The sequence below is a fragment of the Notechis scutatus genome, chromosome 7 (assembly GCF_049901735.1).
Source record: "Notechis scutatus isolate UNSWTSFEM ecotype Mainland chromosome 7, rNotScu1.2, whole genome shotgun sequence".
Classification (NCBI taxonomy): Eukaryota; Metazoa; Chordata; class Lepidosauria; order Squamata; family Elapidae; genus Notechis; species Notechis scutatus.
This window is the reverse complement of record NC_142015.1, coordinates 2,246,992-2,267,225: the sequence shown is the minus strand read 5'-3', so window position 1 is coordinate 2,267,225 and position 20,234 is coordinate 2,246,992. Positions and strand designations below refer to the sequence as shown.

The following is a 20,234-nucleotide window of genomic DNA, read 5'->3' as shown; positions in this document are numbered from 1 at the left end:
GCCAGTCGCTCTTGAGGAACTAGACCTGGTCTTTGTAGGTGTGAGATTGGTGACCAGTGTTCTGGACACTTGTCCCTCCTTAAGACGCCATCCTTAGACCCAACAGGCTATTTTCATCCAGTCCTCAATCTTCCCTTTTAAAGGAAGATTGTTGAGAGAGTGGTTGGTGTATCAAAGGACCCAGTTGAAGCAAATTTCCCAGACCCTTTTCAGTCTGGCTTCAGAGTGGGACACAGCATTGAAATGTCATCAGTGACACTTGTGGGTGTTCTTTGGAGAGCTAGAAATAGAGTGGCGCAACCATTCTGCCTTTTTCAAAGCCATCAACCATGTTTCCCTCCTGGACCAGGTTTCTGGCACACGTTGTTTTTCAGTAGTTCTCTTCTTTCCACCATGGCCACTTCTGGTTGGTGTTGGTGGAAAAGGAGAGATCAAGTCCCCTGCAACGTGGACACCTCAGGGATCAAGACTCCCATCTCTCCTTTTCAACCTCTACATGAACGTTTTGGGGAAAGTCATCCATCAGTCTTGGGTGCAATACCAACAGGCTGATGATACCCAGTTGTAGACATAGCCCTACTCAGACAGATGATGTGGTTCTGGCCAAGTACTGGATGTCCTTAAAGGATGGGGAAGAAGCAGTTTTGACTCAACCATGGCAACATAGAATGGATGTAGCATTTCTGCCCCGTGCCAAAGGACCAGGGCATATATCACCTTTGACTCGATACTGGGTGGCGCTCCCCCAGATTGCGCTGGTACACAATTAGGGAAGAGCCTTCTTAAGACTAACAGCTCCTGCTGAAGGAGCTGGTGGCAGCCATGGGAATGGGGTTTTTTTTGCTCAATTTTGACTAGAATGGCTTGAGGAATGTGTTGGCCCCTTTGCGACAGGTACACTCTCATAGCAGAACTGAGAGTTATAGCTGTGGTTACAATAATGGGAGAAATACTCTGTACGTAATTTAGATGAAATAAAGACAGAAATGCCATTGGAAACTTTGACTGACCATAACCTCTCCTTCTTCTTCCTTCTTTGCCTCCCTTTTTTTCCCTTCAAAGATATGGTGGCATTAGAGTTGTTGAAGGGTGCACGACGGTAGTCAATCCTGTGACGTGTAAACATGAACACTACAGAATTGATCACCCATCGCAGCGCTGTGATGTTTGATCTCTTCACATGGAAAAACTGGAATAAATCTCTTAAGTGCAAATGAACCTAAATAAATCTTTCCCATCAGCATCTTAATCTTTTTTCTTCTCTTTTCTTTTCATTAAGTAAGAATTACGTTAAACATGACGCTGGGGTCATGACGTCAACCGCGCAAAACAGAAGGATGCTGGCTGTGTCAGTATGGCACTCTATGTCAAACTATCACTGCTTGAGCATTCCTTTCTCTTGTAAAAAGTAAAATGTCAGAAGTAGAAAGAGGCTGGAACATTTAGGGCTGGAACAATACTACAATATTACAAAAGGAAGAAAAATAAAAGATACCTCACAAGACCAGTGTAGTTGCATAAAGAGCTCTCTGACCAATTAAGTGGCAAAAATATCAAATATTAAATATATATTTTTAAAATGGAAGGAGGGGTATATAACTAGAGCATAATACCTGCAAATAGCCTGAATCTGCAAAAATTCTTGAATCCTCCCTTTTTAGGGTGGTTGGTACACAGAAGGCCAAGATGATGCAAATTATCAAGAATTTTTAAAGGTTGGGTTCAGGTCAAGGCACAGAAATAAAACGGCATTGCTTACTCTTCTCAATGGAAATTTTGGAGGGCTGAAACAGTGTTGGTAACAGTTTCTAGGACAAAAAGAAGCATTTTGAAAACAAGTAATTTCATTGTGGGAGTGTGCTGGCTGAATGCAAAATCCAATCTTTACTGATGTAATTTTTGGCCAAGGAATCAAATAGAATTTATTTTACAGAACAGAACAGAACAGAACAGAGTAGAGTAGAGTAGAGTAGAGTAGAATAGAATAGAATAGAATAGAATAGAATAGAATAGAATAGAATAGAATAGAATAGAATAGAATAGAATAGAATAGAATAGAATAGAATAGAATAGAATAGAATATAGAATATAGAATAGGAGAGAACAGAATAGAGTAGAGTAGAGTAGAGTAGAGTAGATAGAATAGAATAGAATAGAATAGAATAGAATAGAATAGAATAGAATAGAATAGGAATAGAATATAGAATAGGAGAGAACAGAATAATAGAGAGGAATGGAATGGAATGGAATAGAATAGAATAGAATAGAATAGAATAGAATAGAATAGAATAGAATAGAATAGAATAGAATAGAATAGAATTCTTTATTGGCCAAGTATGATTGAACACAAGAGTAGGACAACTAATTGCTGGATGGGCTACAATCTTCAAAATGGGTAGGGCTCATCTTGGGAGAAGGTGGGGAGGAAGCTGCACACCTGACTGTTTCAACCATGGGAGGTAAATTGGTTGAGGGAAAGTGACTGGCTAAGGCAGGATTAGAACTCACTGTCTCCTGGTGGTTGGTCCAAGTTCAACTCACTGGTTTTTATAATCTTATGAATATGGGGTGGAATCACATTAGCTGCTCGCATGTCACTTGGTTTCATTTTATTCACATTGCAATGGAATCAGGGTTCTTTTCTGTGCTACGTTGACTATTCTCTTCTCCTGTTCTTGGCAACTGAGACCATCTCTGGAAAACCGTGTAACCCACATCTTGAAAAAGTTGTAGAAGAGCCCTCCTGTTGTGGAAGGGTATGATCAAAAGAGTTAAATTATGTCAAAAGAGTTGATTCCCCAGATCAGAAATGACTTTCTGCTGCTTTCTAACTTTCTGCGATGAATACATGAATTACCAGGCAGACCGATGGTTAAAGGAATGGCTATCCCATTATCTCATTATCCCATTGTCTCCTTAGCTCCAAACAAAAGAAAAGAAAACCACAAAAATGAAGCAAAATGAAGTAATCCCATCATCTGGATGAGATGGAAGTTAACAAAGATCGCAGTAGACCAGAGGTCTCTGAACCTGGCAACACTTGATCTCTAATAAACCAGTGGTGGGATTCAAATTTTTTTTACTACTGGTTTTGTGGGCGTAGCTTGGTGGGTATGGTGTGGCTTGGTGGATGTGGCAGGGGAAAGATACTGCAAAATCCCCCTTCCCTCCCCACCCAACTAACCTGTTTTCTAGCTCCATTCTCCTGTGGAGGGCAACCAAAGGAGACCCAGTAGATCAGTTGGGACTCAATGGGAGCCAGGGAATAGATGGGGGCAGGGCCAGTCGGAGGTGGGATTGGCCGGTTCTCTGAACTACTCACAATTTCCACTACCGGTTCTCCAGAACTGGTCAGAACCGGCTGAATATCCACCTCTGTAATAAACTATACCATCCATTTATTTATTTATTTATTTATTTATTTATTTGTTTGTTTGTTGATTTGTTTGTTTGTTTGTTTGTTTGTTTTTGTTTATTTATTTATTTATTTGTTTGTTTGTTTGTTTGTTTATTTGTTTATTTATATGTTTCTTTGTTTGTCAAGCAAGTATTAGATAACAGGTATAAGTCTAAACATGGTTATAAATACATGAAATGGATACAAATAAAAAAGAAACAATAGGACAGGGAGGGTAGGCACATTTTTCAACACATGGAGCCAAGGATTGTTTCTATTTAGAAATTTATTTTGTGGTGGGTCCAGCATTTTCTTAAGTTTGCATCACTGGAGTTATTTAGTCCCAATTCTTAATCTTCTAAGTTCACTAGTGCATCTCTAATGCAAAGCAATTCAGCGAGGCCAGAGTGAAGGCCACAATAGCCCAGAGAACGTGAAATTCCTGCCTAAGACTCAAATTAAAAACTTATTTAGGCTTAGCTCACTTAGCACCAGAGGACAGACAGACTTCGAAGAATGTCGAGGTGAAAAATTGACAATGAATTCTCACTTCTAATGCTTTCCATTCTTTCTTGCTCTCTATGGGCTTTTTGACAAGCAACATTAATGCTCAAGCAGTGTTTTGCTTGTTACACAATGCCAAACTGATGCAGACAATATCTCCCAGCTCTGCATGCCTTATATTGCAAGCCCCACCTGGTGCTTTAACCTGATTGTTATTGAATAAAAAAAAAAGAGGCAAGGAAAAGTTTAAGACACTGATCGTGAGAGATTTATTCAGTTTCATTTATACATAAGAGATTTATTCCAGCTCCTCCATGTGAAAAGGTCAGACATCACATCGCTTTGATGGGTCATCAAGCCGATAAAATTCATGTTTACATGTTTTTGGATTTATCACTGTTTTACATCCTTCCACTTTGGCAATACCACCATACCTTCAAAGGAGAAGAAAGAAGAAGTTATGATCAGTCAAAGTCAACCTTAATTGACAAGGTCATCTAGGTTCATCTGCCACCTTAGAACTTGCACAATATTCTAGAAACTGCCTGGGAGAAATGTTGATGCAATGAATCTTTTCTTTTATGTACATTGAGATCATTTGCACCAAGACAAATTCCTTGTGTGTCCAATCACACTTGGCCAATAAAAGAATTCTATTCTATTCTATTCTATTCTATTCTATTCTATTCTATTCTATTCTATTCTATTCTATTCTATTCTATTCTATTCTATTCCATTCCATTCCATTCCATTCCATTCCATTCTATTCTATTCTATTCTATTCCATTCCATTTCATTCCATTCCATTCCATTCCATTCCATTCTATTCTATTCTATTCTATTCCATTCCATTCCATTCCATTCTATTTCTATTCTATTCTATTCTATTCTATTCTATTCTATTCTATTCTATTCTATTCTATTCTATATTCTCTCCTATTCTATTCTATATTCTATATACTCTATATTCTATATTCTATATACTCTATATTCTATATTCTATATTCTATATTCTATATTCTATATTCTATATTCTATATTCTATATTCTATATTCTATTCTATTCTATTCTATTCTATTCTATTCTATTCTATTCTATTCTATTCTATTCTATTCTATTCTATTCCATTCTATTATGTTTTGTGTAGATGGTGAAAAGAAGACTCGAAGGACTTGAGCTCTGAGACCCCCCCGCATTGAAGAAACTTGGGGTTTGACCTCTCCTACCCCACTCAACACTGACGGGAACTGGCCATGAAGTCCAGAGAAGTACGGCAAGACAGTGACTCCCACTGGTCCAAAAGATAGGCATGATTTTTTTACCTGTGGCAGCATGACATTCCTACTTTGAGGCACTCGCATTCTAAACAATCATCTGTATTCCATTTGGACCCAGTGGGATGTTCTTTTCCATCATAATGATCCACACATTTGTTTGGCCACACTTCTTTCCCTTAAAAAAAAAAGAGTTCAGGTGAACTGGAAGCTGCGCCCAAACCTACATTTGCGCAAAGGGTGACCGGTGTACAAATTCTCTGCATTTGCTACAAAGCATTTTGTTTTACTTATTGATCAGATTTGTAAGGACCCCCGTGATGAGCCAACAACTTCTGCATTATTATGATTGGGGTTTTCTGGTCTAGTCAGGAGGCCTTTGGTGGAAGTCTGGGCTAAACACATCTTAAACAGAATAACAGAGTTGGAAGGGACCTTGTAGGTCATCTAAGTACAACCCCCCACCCAAGCAGGAGACCCTACTACACCATTTCGGAGGGTGGCAGTCCAGTCTCTTCTTGAAAGCCTCCAAGGATGAAGCTCCCACAGGTAACTTCTGTTATTGCTCTCACTATCAGAAAATTCCTCCTTATTTCCATGTTGAATCTCTCCTTGTTCAGTTTCCATCCATTATTCCTTGTCTGGCCTTTGGGTGCTTTATAAAATAGCTTGACCCCCTCCTCCTCTCTGTGGCAGCCCCTCAAATACTGGAAGACTGCTCTCCTGTCTCCCCTGGTCCTTCTCTTCCCTAGACTAGCCAAGCCCAGTTCCTGCAACCGTTCATCGTATGTTTTAGCCTCCAGTCCCCTCATCATCCTGGTTGCTCTTCTCTGCACTCTTTCTAGAATCTCAACCAGTGGTGGGATTCAATTTTTTTTTTAACTACTGGTTCTGTGGGCGTGGCCTGGTGGGCGTGGCAGGGAAGGATACTCTAAAATCTCCAGTCAGAGATGGTATTTGCCAGTTCTCCGAACTACTCAAAATTTCCATACTGTTTCTCCAGAATGGGTCACAACCTGCTGAATACCACCTCTGGTCTCAACATCGTTTTTAATAGTGTGGTGACCCAAACGGGATGCATTATTCTAGCAGTACAGTCATGATTTGTTCGGATCAATAAAGAGTTTGGTTACCGTTTATAAAGGAAGGTTCAAAGGCCTCCACAAAGCATGCTGCTTGACATGTAGCCAGCATGAAAGAGAAGACAATCAGGCTGAAGAACACTCTGAGAAAGGAAGAGAAGAAAAGAAAAAATGAGTCAGCAGAGAACTTCGTGGTTGCTTCAGAAACTGGCTGTTCAAAATCTTTCTAATGTCCTCTTTCAATACAGGCAGTCTTCAACTTACGACAGTTCATTTAGTCACTGTTCAATGTTACAATGGCACTGAAAAAAGTGACTTATGACCATTTTTCACGACCTTTGCAGCAACCCCATGGTCATGTGATAAAAAATCCAGGTGCTTGGCAAACAGGTAATACTTATGCCCCCCTCCAAAAGCAAAACTCTGCATTGTTATTAAAGGTAGAATCATAGAAGTACAGAGTTGGAAGGGACCTTGGAGGTCATCTAGTCCAGTGGTTGCCAACCAGTGGGCTGGGGACCACTGATGGTATGCAAGAAAATTTGGGTGGTCCGCAGAGAAATGTCACCCCCAAAACAATTAAGGCTGCACGGGAACACAAGGCTGAGCCGCCCACATGGCCCACGGGAACACAAGGCTTGTGTCACCTGCGTTGCGAACAACACGAGGTAGTGAGGGGAGGGGGGAAAAGGGCGGAGGGGGGAACTTGCCCCACTCGCCCCATGCACTTTGCCTGGCCACCGGGCTGCTTCTTTTCGCTTCTTCCTTCTTGTGCTTTTAGATGCACGCAAGGAAAGCAGCAAAAGTCTTTCTTTCTCTCTCCCAAACTCTGCCAAAAATGAGTCTTTGGGACCCTGCAAGGCCTCCTGCTCCAAGAGGCTATGCCAGCAAAGACTCGTTTCTGGCAGAGTTTGGGGGAGAGAAAGAAAGACTTGCTGCTTCTGCTGTTTTCCTTGCACGAAGCCAAAAGTCTCTCTCTCTCTCTCTCTCTCTCCCCTGAGAACGGAGCTGGTGGCGTGGTATCCTGCAATCCCAAATAAAGAACAATCGATCGGTAGGAAAACGGGGTGGTCAATTTTCCTGCAGACTTTTTGGGGGATTTTCCCAGGGTCTCTGGTCCGCGGGATTTAAAATTATGAGTTTGGACCAAAAAGGTTGGTGAACCCTGATCTAATTCAACACCCCTGCTTGAACAGGAGAGTCTCTATTTCAAATATTAGCCTCTAGCCAGGATTGAACTCACAGCCTCCTGACTGTGAGGCAAGAGCTCCACCACTAGGCCACTGGAGCTCAAGTTGATTGTGTTGATTGAATTGATCCCACTACAGATGGAAGGAGACCTACTTTACTCCCGCATCAGTGTCATGCCTTCTCCCACCTGGGGGACTTGGTGGAGGAGAAAAGGGACTCATTAATTAATAGTTCTTTTTGTCCTTTCTCTCTTCTGGGGTTCTAGAGAAGTACATGCTGGCATTTGTGCTTCGTTTCTTTCTGTATTTCTGCCTTTACTGAATCTGCATAAGGTACAGAGGATTCCTCTCATTATTATAAGTACAGCTACAACTCTGGGTTCGGCGTCAAGATATTGGCTGTTCCAACAGGACCACCTCATTCTTCCAGCCGTTTTCTTCTCCCCTCCAAATTAAACCGAGCTCCGGTTTGTGAATGAAGAAGAAATCATTTTACTTACCATCTGAAGAGGCTTTGGGGAAGACGCAGGAAACTCTTGCTAGGACGGAAGGGCAAGGACAAGCTCCTCTCTCTGAGGTCAGCAAGGAATCCGCTGGTTCAATTTATACAAAAACCAAGACAGCCCCTGGTGCAATTTAAAAAAAAAAGAATTCTGAGAGTTTTGTCAGAATAGCCACTGCCAGAAGGGAAATATTTACTTTATGACTAGTTTGTGTTTGTCTTGTAGATGTGATAAGGGGGAAGTATTTTAGAACAATATGGTTAAAAAAAATAAAAAATCGAAATGATGGTCAGCAGGATGTGTGAGTTTGAAGCAGCTGGATGTGCAGCCTTTTTCCCAGCTGCTCCAAAGATGCCCCCTGCCTGTCGGGTACAGGTAATCCTCAATTTATGACCACAGTAGAGCCCAAAATTTCTGTGGCCCAGTGAGACATTTCTTATGTGAACTTAGTCCCATTTTTACAGCCTTTTGCTCCGAAGTTGTTAAGTAAAGCACTGCATTTGTTAAGTTAGGTACAAGGTTGTTAAGTGAATCTAGCTTCCCCATTGACTTTGCTTGTCGGAAGGTCTCAAAAGGGAATCACATGACCCACTGCGATCGTCATAAACAGGAGCTAATTGCTAAGCATCTGTATTACGATCACAAGGAGGTTGTAATGGTCATGGGGGTGAAAAACTGTCATAAGTGTTCTGACCAAGGCTTCCTGAGACCGTAATGAAGCACACGCTTAGTCCAAACAATTCTTGTTTTATTTCAACGCTGGGAATTATGTTCATTCCCAGCCAATAATGAGTCCCAAACAGTCTCTCGAGATAAGCACCCACCTTTCTCTCCTTTGAATTGCTGCCAACAACTAAAGTACCAAATTAATAGTTAAAAAATCAAAACGAAGTACAAAGTCCACACAGAGCTTCAAGGTTTAATCCAAACAGAACGAACGTCTTTGCTTCCTGCAAAGGTTTCTTCACCTTTGCCTGTCCTTTATATCTTATGGGAGGGGCAATCACCTCCCAATCGCCCCTTCAGCTGCTCTCGCCTTCTAGCAGCTCTGTGCACACGTGCACAGGGAACAGGTTCCCCTTGTTCCTCTGCCTTGCTGATGCCAGACTCCGGAGGCTCTGGAGTCAGCACACAATTCCCAGATGGCCCTGGCCCCATCTCTGCGTCAGATGCAGGACCTTCGTCTGAGTCCTCTCCAAACTCCAGGACTGGCCCCCGTTCTTCCCCACTGTCCGATTCCGCTGCTGTCTGCACAGGCTGCCGATGAACCACAACAAGAAGTCCCTTTTTTCAATGCTGTTGTAATTCAGAACAGTCACTAAATGACAGTTGTGTTGTTGTCGTTCTTGCCATGAACATGTATACACTGTCAGCCTGATGTCATCCGTGGGCCGCCAATCGGGGTGGGCGGGGCTGACAAAGCCCTTGTTGCAAAGCCCTTCCCTACTCACTGCTCATTCAGACGTCGCAGAGATCGGGGCTGAGGCATTTGTGACCTTAATGCGGAACAGCTGATGGGGCGGCATGTCAGCAACTATGAAGCCCTGGAACTTTGCGGTGATGTAGAGAGCGGCTGGCGGGCGCAGTCGGTGTTTAGGAACAACGTTCTAGGGAAGGGTGATTGGGCCCGGGTGGGGAGCCGGGATGGTTGGGGTGGGGCACATCGGGTGTATAAAGGTGGTGGGACAGATTGGGAGTTAACCCTGACTTTAATCTATGCTAGCTTGTATTGGCTAGCCGCTGTTCAGTAAATTGCCAGCTCTGTCTGGAAGAAGATAAACGGCTTACATCCAGCCCTGTTGTGGTTGTTGTTGTGTGTGATGGAACCTGACATATACATCCCAACTAGGCTGTGTTGTTTCTCTGTGTCATATAATATATGTGGGTATATACATGATTTTGTATTTATGTATTTATTCCATCATGATTGCGTAGTGTATATTGAAGGCGGTGACCCTTTGAGAGCTGCATGCCACAAAATTTCACTTTAATGCATGCTGATTAGTGTGCATTCAAAGTGACGATGTTGTAAGTGGAGAACCACCTGTACACAGGATTGTAACCCATCTGGTTATTGACTGTCCTACTCTGGAGAGTGGGACTTACTCTCGCTCTTTCTCAGGGGCTCCCAAGCCGGAATGAGACATTTTAGAGCATTAGGGATATCCTCTCTTTATATGGCTTTCCCTGCAGGTTCTTTGTGAGTTACAATCTTGTGTGGTTTTGTCCTGCCCACTTACTATCTGGCTGTGCTAAGAGAGCTGTGTACTCTCCCGTGGACCTCTTGTAGAGATATTTTGGGTGAAGACATTTGACAGAGTAAACTTGCTTTCCCCACAAACTCTTTCCTTCTTGGTTACCAGCTCAACGTTTTTGTTTTACGTTAGTCCTACCCACTTGCTCTCTGGCTCTGCTTCATACTCTCCCATGGACCTCTTGTGGGAGATGTTTCTGGTGAAATCCAGCGCTTGGTCTTTGCTATGATTTTCACTTTCTGGGAATACCAAAAGTTCAGAGTAGTAAGAAAACGCCATAATTATCTTCTTTTACTTCAAACCCAAGAGAACTGTACTGTAAAAAAAGGCTTATGTTATTTTTTTTATTATTACAGTATGGTTTATAGAAACTGGAATGACTCACTCTCTGAAATATTGTTCAAGCGGGTGTTTCAAGTTTATTCTCACTGAAATGTTGTCACGTTAATGTTCCTGGTTTTGTTTCCATAGAAAAATAGTTTTGCCTTTGAAATGGAATTACGACTTCCCTTTTGTTTGATTTTGCAGGCTGAGCCTGAAGGGATATTTGATTTTTTTTTCTTTTTTCTTTTCAAGAGTTCAGCAAATCAAAAACCTTGCATTTGTGACAAAACGGTAGTCTGTTCTCTCTCTTATTTCCAGGGCATGAATTATGGTTGAAGAGGTTTTTTTTAGCAGAGAGTGTAGGAATAGAATAGAATAGAATTCTTTATTGGCCAAGTGTCATTGGACACACAAGGAATATGTCTTGGTGCAAATGCTCTCAGTGTACATAAAAGAAAAGATACATTCTTCAAGAGTCAAGAATCATCAGGTATAACACTTAATGATAGTCACAGGGTACAAATAGGGAATCAAATCATACTAGGAAACAGTCAATATAAATCATAAGGATACAAAGCGACAAAGATACAGTCCTACAATCACAAGTGGGTGGAGATGGCTGATAAGGAGTGATGAGAAGATGAATAGTAATAGTAATGCAGACTTTGTAAATAGTTGGACAGTGTTGAGGGAATAATTTGTTTAGCCGAGTGAAGGCGTTTGGGAAAAAACTGCCCTTGTGTCTAGTTGTTCTGGTGTGCAGGGCTCTATAGTGTCGTTTTGAGGGAAAGAGTTGAAACAGTTTATGTCCAGGATGTGAGGGGTCTGTAGATATTTTCACAGCCTTCTTTTTATTGTGCAGTATACAGGTCCTCCATGGAAGGCAGGTTGGTAGTAGGATCAAAGCAAATAACTTTTTTTTAAACTATATTGTGCTTTTAATGTTTATGCTACTTCCGTTCCACTTCTTCCCACAGGTAATTTGTTTCATAGAGGTGTATAAAATCATTTTTGAAAACCATTCATCCTTATAGTACAGGTTGGAATGAATTCTCCCTTGCCTTTCTCTCACCTAGGTTACATGAGAGCCAGTTTTGTATCGTGGTCAAGGTATCAGGCTAGAATTTCTTATATGTACCCATTTCGTGTATTCATAACTATGTATACACTTATACTTATTATCTTGTAAACAATTGACAAATAAATAAATAGAAACCAGAAGATTATGACTTTTCTAGTCCGTCCTTAGCACAGAGCTGGATAGGTGACCTTGGGTCAGTCCCTTTCTCTCAACCCAAGGAAGCAGCACCTTGCCAACACAACTCGTGGACTTCTCCTGGCAACTTTCAAGTGGACAACACTGACTGGGAGGTACAAAAACTAAAAACAAGCTCGTAGTTGAACAGAAAGATTGTCCTTCACCTCAAGACCTCAGTGAAGATTCTTAGCCACCCAGGTAGAATTGTCTGGAAAGTGAATCATGGCCACCAGACCAGAGGTGGCCACCAGCCGGTTCTGAACAGTTCTGGAGACCTGGTAGCGGAAATTTTTAGTAGTTCGGAAAACCGGCCAATAGCGCTTCTGACTGGCCCTGCCCCCATCGATTACCCGCCTCCCATTGAGTCCCAGCTGATCGTCTGGGTCTTCTTTGGTTGCCCTGCAGAGGAGAACGGAACTGGAAAGCAGGTTAGTGGGATGGGGAGGGAATGGGATTTTGCAGTATCCTTCCCATGCCACTCCCAACATGCCACTCCCAACATGCCACGCCCACCAATCCATGCCCACAGAACAAGTAGTAAAACTTTTTGAATCCCACCACTGCACCAGACATCTTTTCTTTTTGGTTTGCAATATTGCGTTGCTTATCTCCCAAGTAGAAAAAAAGAGAGAGATAAGCAGCTAGAGACAGAAACAATTTAGATAAGCAGGGAAACGTTTCAAGAAGACAAGAGGTCCAGTTGCCAGGACCCAATTTCCGGTTCACTTCAAGACAAATAATCTCTGTCACTGCAGCCTTCCAGGACCTTAGATCCTGACCATCTGTGGATTATTATTATTATTTTTTTCAAGCTGTCCCTTCAGACTTCAGGGGAAGCTGTTAACTCTCTTACTCATTCAATCACGCTAGAAGTTTAAGAGAGTGGTACGGTGGCCTAGAGGTGGAGTTCTCACCTCACAATCAGGGGGCCGTGAGTTTGATCCTAGGCAGAGGCAGATATTTCTCTCTCTCCGCGCACCATGAAGAATATATCTGCTGCAAACTCTGCATTGGCGACAGGAAGAGCATCCGGCCAGTAAACACTCAGCCCCATGCAGTTGCCCTGACTCCACCCCACAAGGGATTATGGAGTCATTAAAAGACAAAACAATTCTAGAAGATTAAGATTTCTTTTGGCTGTTTCATGGAATGTTTGTTTTCCTCTACCTCATAGGAAGCCACCTTGGTTTTCTTGAAAATGTCACGGAAAAGCTTAAGAATTTGAGCAAAGCAGCTCTTTACAGTACATCTTTATTGCATTCCGTGATCCATGTTGGGTCAATGTTATTTACTTTGCTGCTACACTCTAATAAAAGGCTATTAGACTACAGTTTGCACACGGGAAATAAGACATAGGACATATATCTGTTTTGTAATAAATTTACAAAACTTCAAATTAACCAAATGGGAGAGAGAAGCTGTAACCCTATTCTAAAGGGCTCCGCCAATTGCATGTGTATTCTCCTAAGGAAACGAAATCTGAAACGCCAGTCTGAACGACATTGCAGAGAGAATGAACCTGAAAGTCCAGTCTGAACAACATTTAAGAGATAATGAATCATTCCAAAATTGGGAGAAAGGAACTACAAATCATAATGTAATAAAAGTTACCAAGAAGGTCCCCACACATTATTTTACTGGTAAAGTGGTCGTGTGTTTGAGATAAAGCATAGGAAATCAACTGGAAATCAACAATTAAGGATGCATTTAATGTTTCAGATTTGCAATCCAGGTTGCTTTAGGTACAGGAAGGGTATGAAGTAAAGTTTGAAAACCATCGTTGAGATGTGATTCAAATACAGAACTACTTGTGAAAGGCCCTCACCAAAAACATGGACTGTGTAGATCATATTGTGCAGAGAACCAGGTGAAATAGGAAAACAAGGCAGCCAAACGAGCTGTTTAAGCTTTTGCCACAAAAGAACATGGCATAGGATTGGAGTCTTTAACCAAAGGTTTCAGGAATAAAGCCATGCATGATTCAATCAAGTATTTCTGCTGTTTAAAAGCAAGAGAGATCAGATGTACATTTCTTGAGAAGAAACAACCATCTTGTATTCCAGAAACGATTTACAGGAACAATTTGTGGCCAATGCAAATAACTGCACAAGAAGGAAGCAGAGAATTACGGCAGCCTCTTTCTCCTTTGGGCCATCAACCAAGTTGGTGTATAGCTAACTCTACCCACTGGCTCAAGGTTGACTCAGTCTTCCAAACTGCCGGGGTTTGTAAAATAAGAACCCAGATTGTTGGGGGCAATATATTGATATAAACTGTTTACAGAGTGATGTAAAGCATCAAGGAGCAGTATATACTGTAAATCTAAGTGCTCTTGCCATTGGTGTTTTGGTATTCCCAGAATCATGTCTCATCAAAGACCAACAGCTGGAGTAAAGCAGCTCTGGGTATCTTCACCAGAGGGTTACAATCCTGTGTACAAAGGGTCCATGGGAGAGTATGAACCTCACCGAGAGCAAAGACCGAGAGCAAGTGTGTAGGACGAACGCAAAACAAGCTGTGAGCTGGTAACCAAGAGAAAAAGAGCCTGCAGAGAAAGCAAGTCTACTCTGTCAAATGCCTTACTGAAGATTTTAATAGATAAAATGCATGCTGGAAACACCGTATAAAGAGAGGACATTCTTAAACCTCTAAAATGCCAGATTCTAGCTTGGGCGACTCTGGGAAAAGAATGAGAGGAAGTCAACTTCTTAGAGTAGGACAGTCGATTTCCAGGTGGTCTACAATCCTTAAAATGGGTAGGGGGCATCTTGGGGGAATGTGGGGAGGAGGACGCACATCTAAATGTTTCCAGTCCTCTCGTTCTACTTAATCTCTCCATCATGTGGTCTTTTCTTTACCATGTTGTTCTGAAGTTAATGACATGGTTCCCCTTGATTGTATCTATCAGAGACCAATGAAGAATGATGCATGTCTTTTCCTCTTGGCAGGACCTATTTCGGCACAACTTGCACCCAGCAAATTGTTAATAGGTTCACAGGAGGCAGTCTCCTTTTTTACACTGCTGTCTTCTACTTCTTTATAAACTGGAGGAACAAATTCCTTGGTGGCCTCAGAGAGAGCTGCTACTCCTTGTCATTCCTCCTACCAAGAGTTTCCTTAATTCTTCCCCAAATCCAAGATGGTAAGCAAAATTGTTGGCTCTGCTTTGCCACAAGAGTTTGAGTTGAGTTGGATGTAAGAAGGGAATGTCTGTAGGAATGAGATGAATAATATGAGGCAGCTTTCTGGATATCATTTGGGCGAAATAAAGCTGAAAATAAAAATACATGAATAAATGTTAACGGAGCATCAAATGCAATCAGACGCTCCTTTAGAACATCAAAAGAGAGAAAGTAGAAAAAGAAGAATTTGCAAAACTAATTAATTGCACTTTGTGGTATTAGGGAGGAGTGTAAAATCCAGGCATTGCTGATGTAATTTTTGGGCAAGGACTCAGTTAGTTTTTATTTTCTAGCTATTTAGCAGGATTAACAGTAGATACACAAATGAACAAACACCAATTTTTGTATGGGGGAATATATCAACTCAGTAATATAGATTCAGGATTGACCTTTTTTCACAGGGAGGGAGGGAGGGAGGAAGGAAGGTGCATTGAAATTATGTTATTGTTTATAGATTCACAAATCTCCCACTAGAAAATTCCGGAGAAAAGACATTGCTGAATTCCAAAAATAAAGATAGATTTCAACTGCTTTAATTAGTACCATTCTGTTGTTTGAAATTTGGCTTCCCACTTTGAATAGCAGCTATCTGGAAATTAAAGAAATGGGGTAAAAGAGAAAGAAAATGAAGAAGGTAGAGTCAATGAGTTTTGTGACCGGACATGTTTTCTCTGGTCACTTATTGTATTTTTTCTTGTTCTACTTTCTTAGAGAGTTTTCTTCATTCTGATTGCCTTCTTCTTCATGCTGGCTACCTGTCAAGAAGCACCACAACAGCAAAGCATACAGCCTCCTGACTTAAGCTGGGGTAATCAAGTTCCTTCTTGATCTGAGCAAATATTCTACTTCTTGCAGGAAGCTTGTCAAGGGGTTTCGGAAGCCTCAGGAGAGGAGAAAATAGTCACCTGTAGCCTTCCTTTCCTGCTTATCCATGAATTAATTGCTGGAAGTGCCCTTGGGAGGGTTTTCAACCTGACTAGCTTCCACCCGCTGCTTGGCCTCCTCCGCCCAGATGCTATGGAGAATAACCCTCTTCCCTGTAGCAAGTCTTCAGGCTGCCAATCTGAAAAATAAGGAACATAAAATGGTTTGCAGCACAGGTGGGATTCAAAAATCCCAGCCACCGATTCACCGCCTGCTGGCTGGGTGGGTGTGGCTATGGTGGGCTCGGCCTACTGCAACTTCCGGGAGGCCGTTTTTCACCTTCCCCAGGGTCCGGAGGCTTCCCTTGGTCCTCTGGGAGGGCGAATGCAGCACTTCCGGAAGGCCCATTTTTCCCCCTCCCAGACCCTCCACGCAGACTCCTGGGAGGGGAGGGGTGGGCAGGGCCAGTCTGTTGGGTCAACTACCAATTCTGTGAATCAGATGTAAATTTAACATCTGTTTTGCCAGAACCGGTCCGAACCGGCTGAATCCACCCCTGCTTTGCAGCAAGCGCAGATCATTTATATCCTTGCCACATTTGTCCAACAGTGGATTTCTCACAGCTGCCCCCAACTGTAGTGGTTGGTTTCCTGGCACAATTCGGCGATTTGGCTGTGCAAAATGACAGAATAATAGAGTTGGATGGGACCTTGGGGGTCTTTTAGTCTAACTCCCTGCTCCAGCAGCAGACCCTATACCATTTCAGACCACCGTTTGTCCGAGCTGCGGGTTTAATTGCAATATTTTTCCTTACATAGTAAAAAAGCCCAATCGGAAAGGGGGAGATGACCATGAACCCGCTGCGGGTTGTCCTCATGATAACTTGTGTTAATTGCCACATAATCCTGGAATGCACTACCAGAGGTAGGAAGATCTTCCCAGCAGCGACTGGATATATGACTTTGCACATGATTTTTCTTAACTTAAGCCAGAAATGTTCAGTGAGTTTGTTTGTTTGTTTATTTAATTAAGTTAACATGGAGCAACTTTACACCGTTTGAGATAGCAGATATCCATGCACACCCATAAACATTCAAGGAAAGGTTCCCCATGTTCAGTCATGTCCATTTCTTAGCCAAGGGTGCCCGCATTATCCAAATACACCTCCATGGTCATGTGGCCATCATGACTATATGCCGTGGGGCCTGGGACACTGTTATCTTCCGGCTGAAGTGATACCTATTGATCTACTCACATTCACTCGTCTCTGAACTGCTAGGTGGGCAGGAGATGGGGCAGGGAACATGGGCTCACCCATCAGGCAGCACTGGGGACTCAAACCTGGCCTGCCAGTTTTCCAGCCGGCAAACTCAGAGTCTTTACCTGTTGAGCCATCGCACCTTTAATGCACACAATAGACAGATGCAGAAACTTTCTGCCTAAGCATTTTAGTGAACTGTCTTTCATGATAATCCCCCATCGCTAATGTAGGTCACCATGTGATCCCTTCCTCTCCAGCTAATGATATTCAATTTCAAGGCCACTGAGAAGTTGAGCCCCTTGTTTATCTATCTAATGTTGAGCAAAGAGTATTAGGTGGAGACCCAGGATTGTCGGGTGCAGAAGGGAGTAGAGAAACTGAGGCTGGCAAGGAGGAGGATTTCTCCCTGCTTCCCTTCCTTTCTCTTGGCCTCTCGGGGCTGGGGGACAGCTGGGCGGCCCTTTTGACCATCCTGCTGGGCCTGGTGGCAGGTCTCCAAGAAACTCACAATCCTTCTTGAGATCAAACAAAGGGACACTCAAAATGCATTTTCCATCGTGAGATTTCTCCATGCCAAGAACTGACCATGACTTTTTCTTCTTTTGTATTTGTTCGATTTAAGGTTCAGTAGTGGTCCAGAGGCACCTCTAAGATGCAAGACAACGGTACATCTACCGTCGTCAATGTGCTGTTTTTCTGATCTCCTCACCTAGAGGAACCTGATTAAATCTCTCAACATGTGAATGAATCTGAATAAAGCTTTCGCATCATCCTCTTCGTCTTTTTTCTTGTCTTTCCTTGATATTAATTTACAACTTGTATGTACACTGAGAGCGTATGCACCAAAACAAATTCCACGTGTGTCTATTCACACTTGGCCAATAAAGAATTCATTCATTCATTCATTCATTCATTCATTCATTCATTCATTCAACTTGATATTGGTTTATAATGTCATGGAAATGGTGGAATGGGAGATGACACAACAACGCTATTCCATCCATATTTATTCACATGGAACAATCTAAAAATGCATGTGGAGATTGGAACAATAGATATACTTGAGGACTAGAGAGTTGGGTTCATTAATTTGTTAAAGTCAAGGAACAAATTCTCGCGTGAAAAATCAAGGGGGTCATAAGGAACCTTCAATCTTAATTTCCTGTATAGAAGAAAAGACAATTCAACTGTGCTGAAAAGAACCCTACTGTTACGAACTAAGCAAACGCATTAGTTTTGAATCCTAATAGTTTTACTTCCACAGCAGGCTCGTAATCCTGCACTTCTGATTGGCCCGCAGTTAGCAGATCGTGATTGGTCGTCTCTGGCTAATCTGATTGGCTGACAGCGGGTCGCTGCTGATTGGACGCTCCCAGCGCGGCAAACTTAAATCATTGGACATTGTGACAGCAGCCAGCTCTATAAAAGGAGCTGCTGCTGCCCAAGTATTCCGCTCTGTTCTGAAGTCACTAATAAAGAGTTGAGTCACTATTCGATGCCTCGTCTCCATTCCTTGCGCCCACTCCTCCAGATCTAACACCTACGGTCCCCAAACTTTAAAAAAAACTTAAAACTTGTCCACTTTAAAATATATTCTCTCATTTATTTAACCAATATGCTGAATATATAAAGAGGGAATCTGAACTGGAAGAAGAGGAGTATGATTTTAAAACTGGGGGAAGAAATGGTAAACATTTGGCCACCTTTCAGTATTGGGGTGACATCATACATGCTTCAAAAGGTGCTGCTTGCTTTCTACCTGCCGATGTAACCGGAATGGTGAGGCATCCTATAAAAAGATAGAGACAAGCACAGTTTTTCTAACTGGGAAGTCATGGCTGCAGAAAAGATAGAATCCCAGCAAAGGGACGCACCTTCCAGTCCAACCTTCTCACCCTGGCAAGGAATGATGTGGTTTTGCTATTTTTGTTTTTGTAATGGCCCTTTGCTTTTTGAGATGAACGTTGGGTGACACCTGGCTCTCTGCCTCCATCCTGTCTTTTCAAGGAAATGTAGCCATCCCATTAAATCTCCATTTCTGTCCGTCGCAGGAGTCCATGTTTTTGAGGGACTTTCAGAAGGACATCGAGGAATGGAGCCACGTCAAGGGAGGGATGATATTCCACGGGGGTGGGGGGGCAGAAGAAAAGGCCCTTATCCAGGCTCCCTCCAGACCAAACTCTAGTCTAGCAAACAGGACACACAGCATACGTCTCCTGCTGATTCCCACAGGGTGGGCCATACCGCTGGGAGAGGTTTTCCTGCAATTAACCATCGTTTCGAGTAACCGCAAAAGGCTTTCAGAACCGAAACCAGCACTTCTAACTGGGCCCAGAAGCAAACTGGCAACCAAGGGGTAACAAAGCAGAGGTTACAACATGCAGAGGTTACACATGCAGGGTTACACATCAATAGTGGTGTTCCCAAGGCAGTGTTCTAGGACCAACTCTCTTCATCTCATAAGCGACCTCTGTGATCATATTAAGAGCAATTGCGTCTCTTCTGATGATGTAAAGCTGTTCAATACCACAGACAATACTGCTACCTACAAAAGATCTTGACTATGTATCAGAGTGGTCAAACAAATGGCAACTTCAAATCTCAACAAATAAATGCTCTGTCTTACATATTGGCAAAAAAATCAGAAAATAAAATACAAGCTGAATAGTCAAGATCTTGTTGATGACTCAAGCTCTGTAAAGGACCGGAATACTCACCTCTAATGATCTAAGTGCTAGAGCCCACTGCAACTACATAGCCAAAAGGCATTAGAGTTGTTAACCTAATCCTACGTAGCTTCTTCTCTGGTAATATCACACTACTAACCAGAGACCCATTTCATGTATTCACAACTATGTATACATTTATACTTATTATCTTGTAAACAATTGGCAAATCAAATAAATAAAATAAATAAATAAATATCTGCCTGCACAGCTGCATTTGGGGATGATTGTAACACAACTCACATCTAGCTCTTCTTCTGAACCGGAAAAGGTACTACAACACCACTGAAATTTCAGAAACCATGAAAGCTAAGATCATGAAAGCCTAATCTGGTTGATAGGATGGTTACAGAAATGCTCATTCCTCAGAACAATATTCAATGTCCAACCAAAGAACTGTGTTTGTATTCATA

The 20,234-nt window shown here is 42.2% G+C and overlaps 1 protein-coding gene and 1 long non-coding RNA gene across 2 annotated transcripts; one reads left to right on the top strand and one right to left on the bottom strand.

The window, feature by feature from the left end:
- Positions 1-4,146: 4,146 nt before the first annotated feature.
- On the bottom strand, positions 4,147-8,067 carry LOC113426653 (small serum protein 5). Its single transcript, XM_087969898.1, has 4 exons — positions 7,945-8,067; positions 6,310-6,399; positions 5,225-5,354; positions 4,147-4,335 (listed from the first exon to the last, which is right to left on the bottom strand). Exons 1-4 carry the CDS (start codon positions 7,949-7,951, stop codon positions 4,227-4,229), a joined length of 336 nt encoding a protein of 111 aa, XP_087826024.1. The 5' UTR covers positions 7,952-8,067; the 3' UTR covers positions 4,147-4,226.
- A 6,733-nt stretch (positions 8,068-14,800) lies between these two features.
- Positions 14,801-16,758, top strand: LOC148130008 (uncharacterized). The gene is made up of 3 exons (XR_015750335.1): positions 14,801-14,930; positions 15,682-15,778; positions 16,653-16,758. It is a non-coding gene; the product is annotated as an uncharacterized LOC148130008 (long non-coding RNA).
- Positions 16,759-20,234: the final 3,476 nt, after the last annotated feature.

Coding starts and splice junctions, on each gene's coding strand:
- LOC113426653 (XM_087969898.1), bottom strand. Junction 5,355..6,309: donor TGAACCTTCCTTTATAAACG/GTAACCAAACTC, acceptor TTTTTTTTTAAG/GGAAAGAAGTGTGGCCAAAC. Junction 4,336..5,224: donor GGAATGTCATGCTGCCACAG/GTAAAAAAATCA, acceptor TCTCCTTTGAAG/GTATGGTGGTATTGCCAAAG.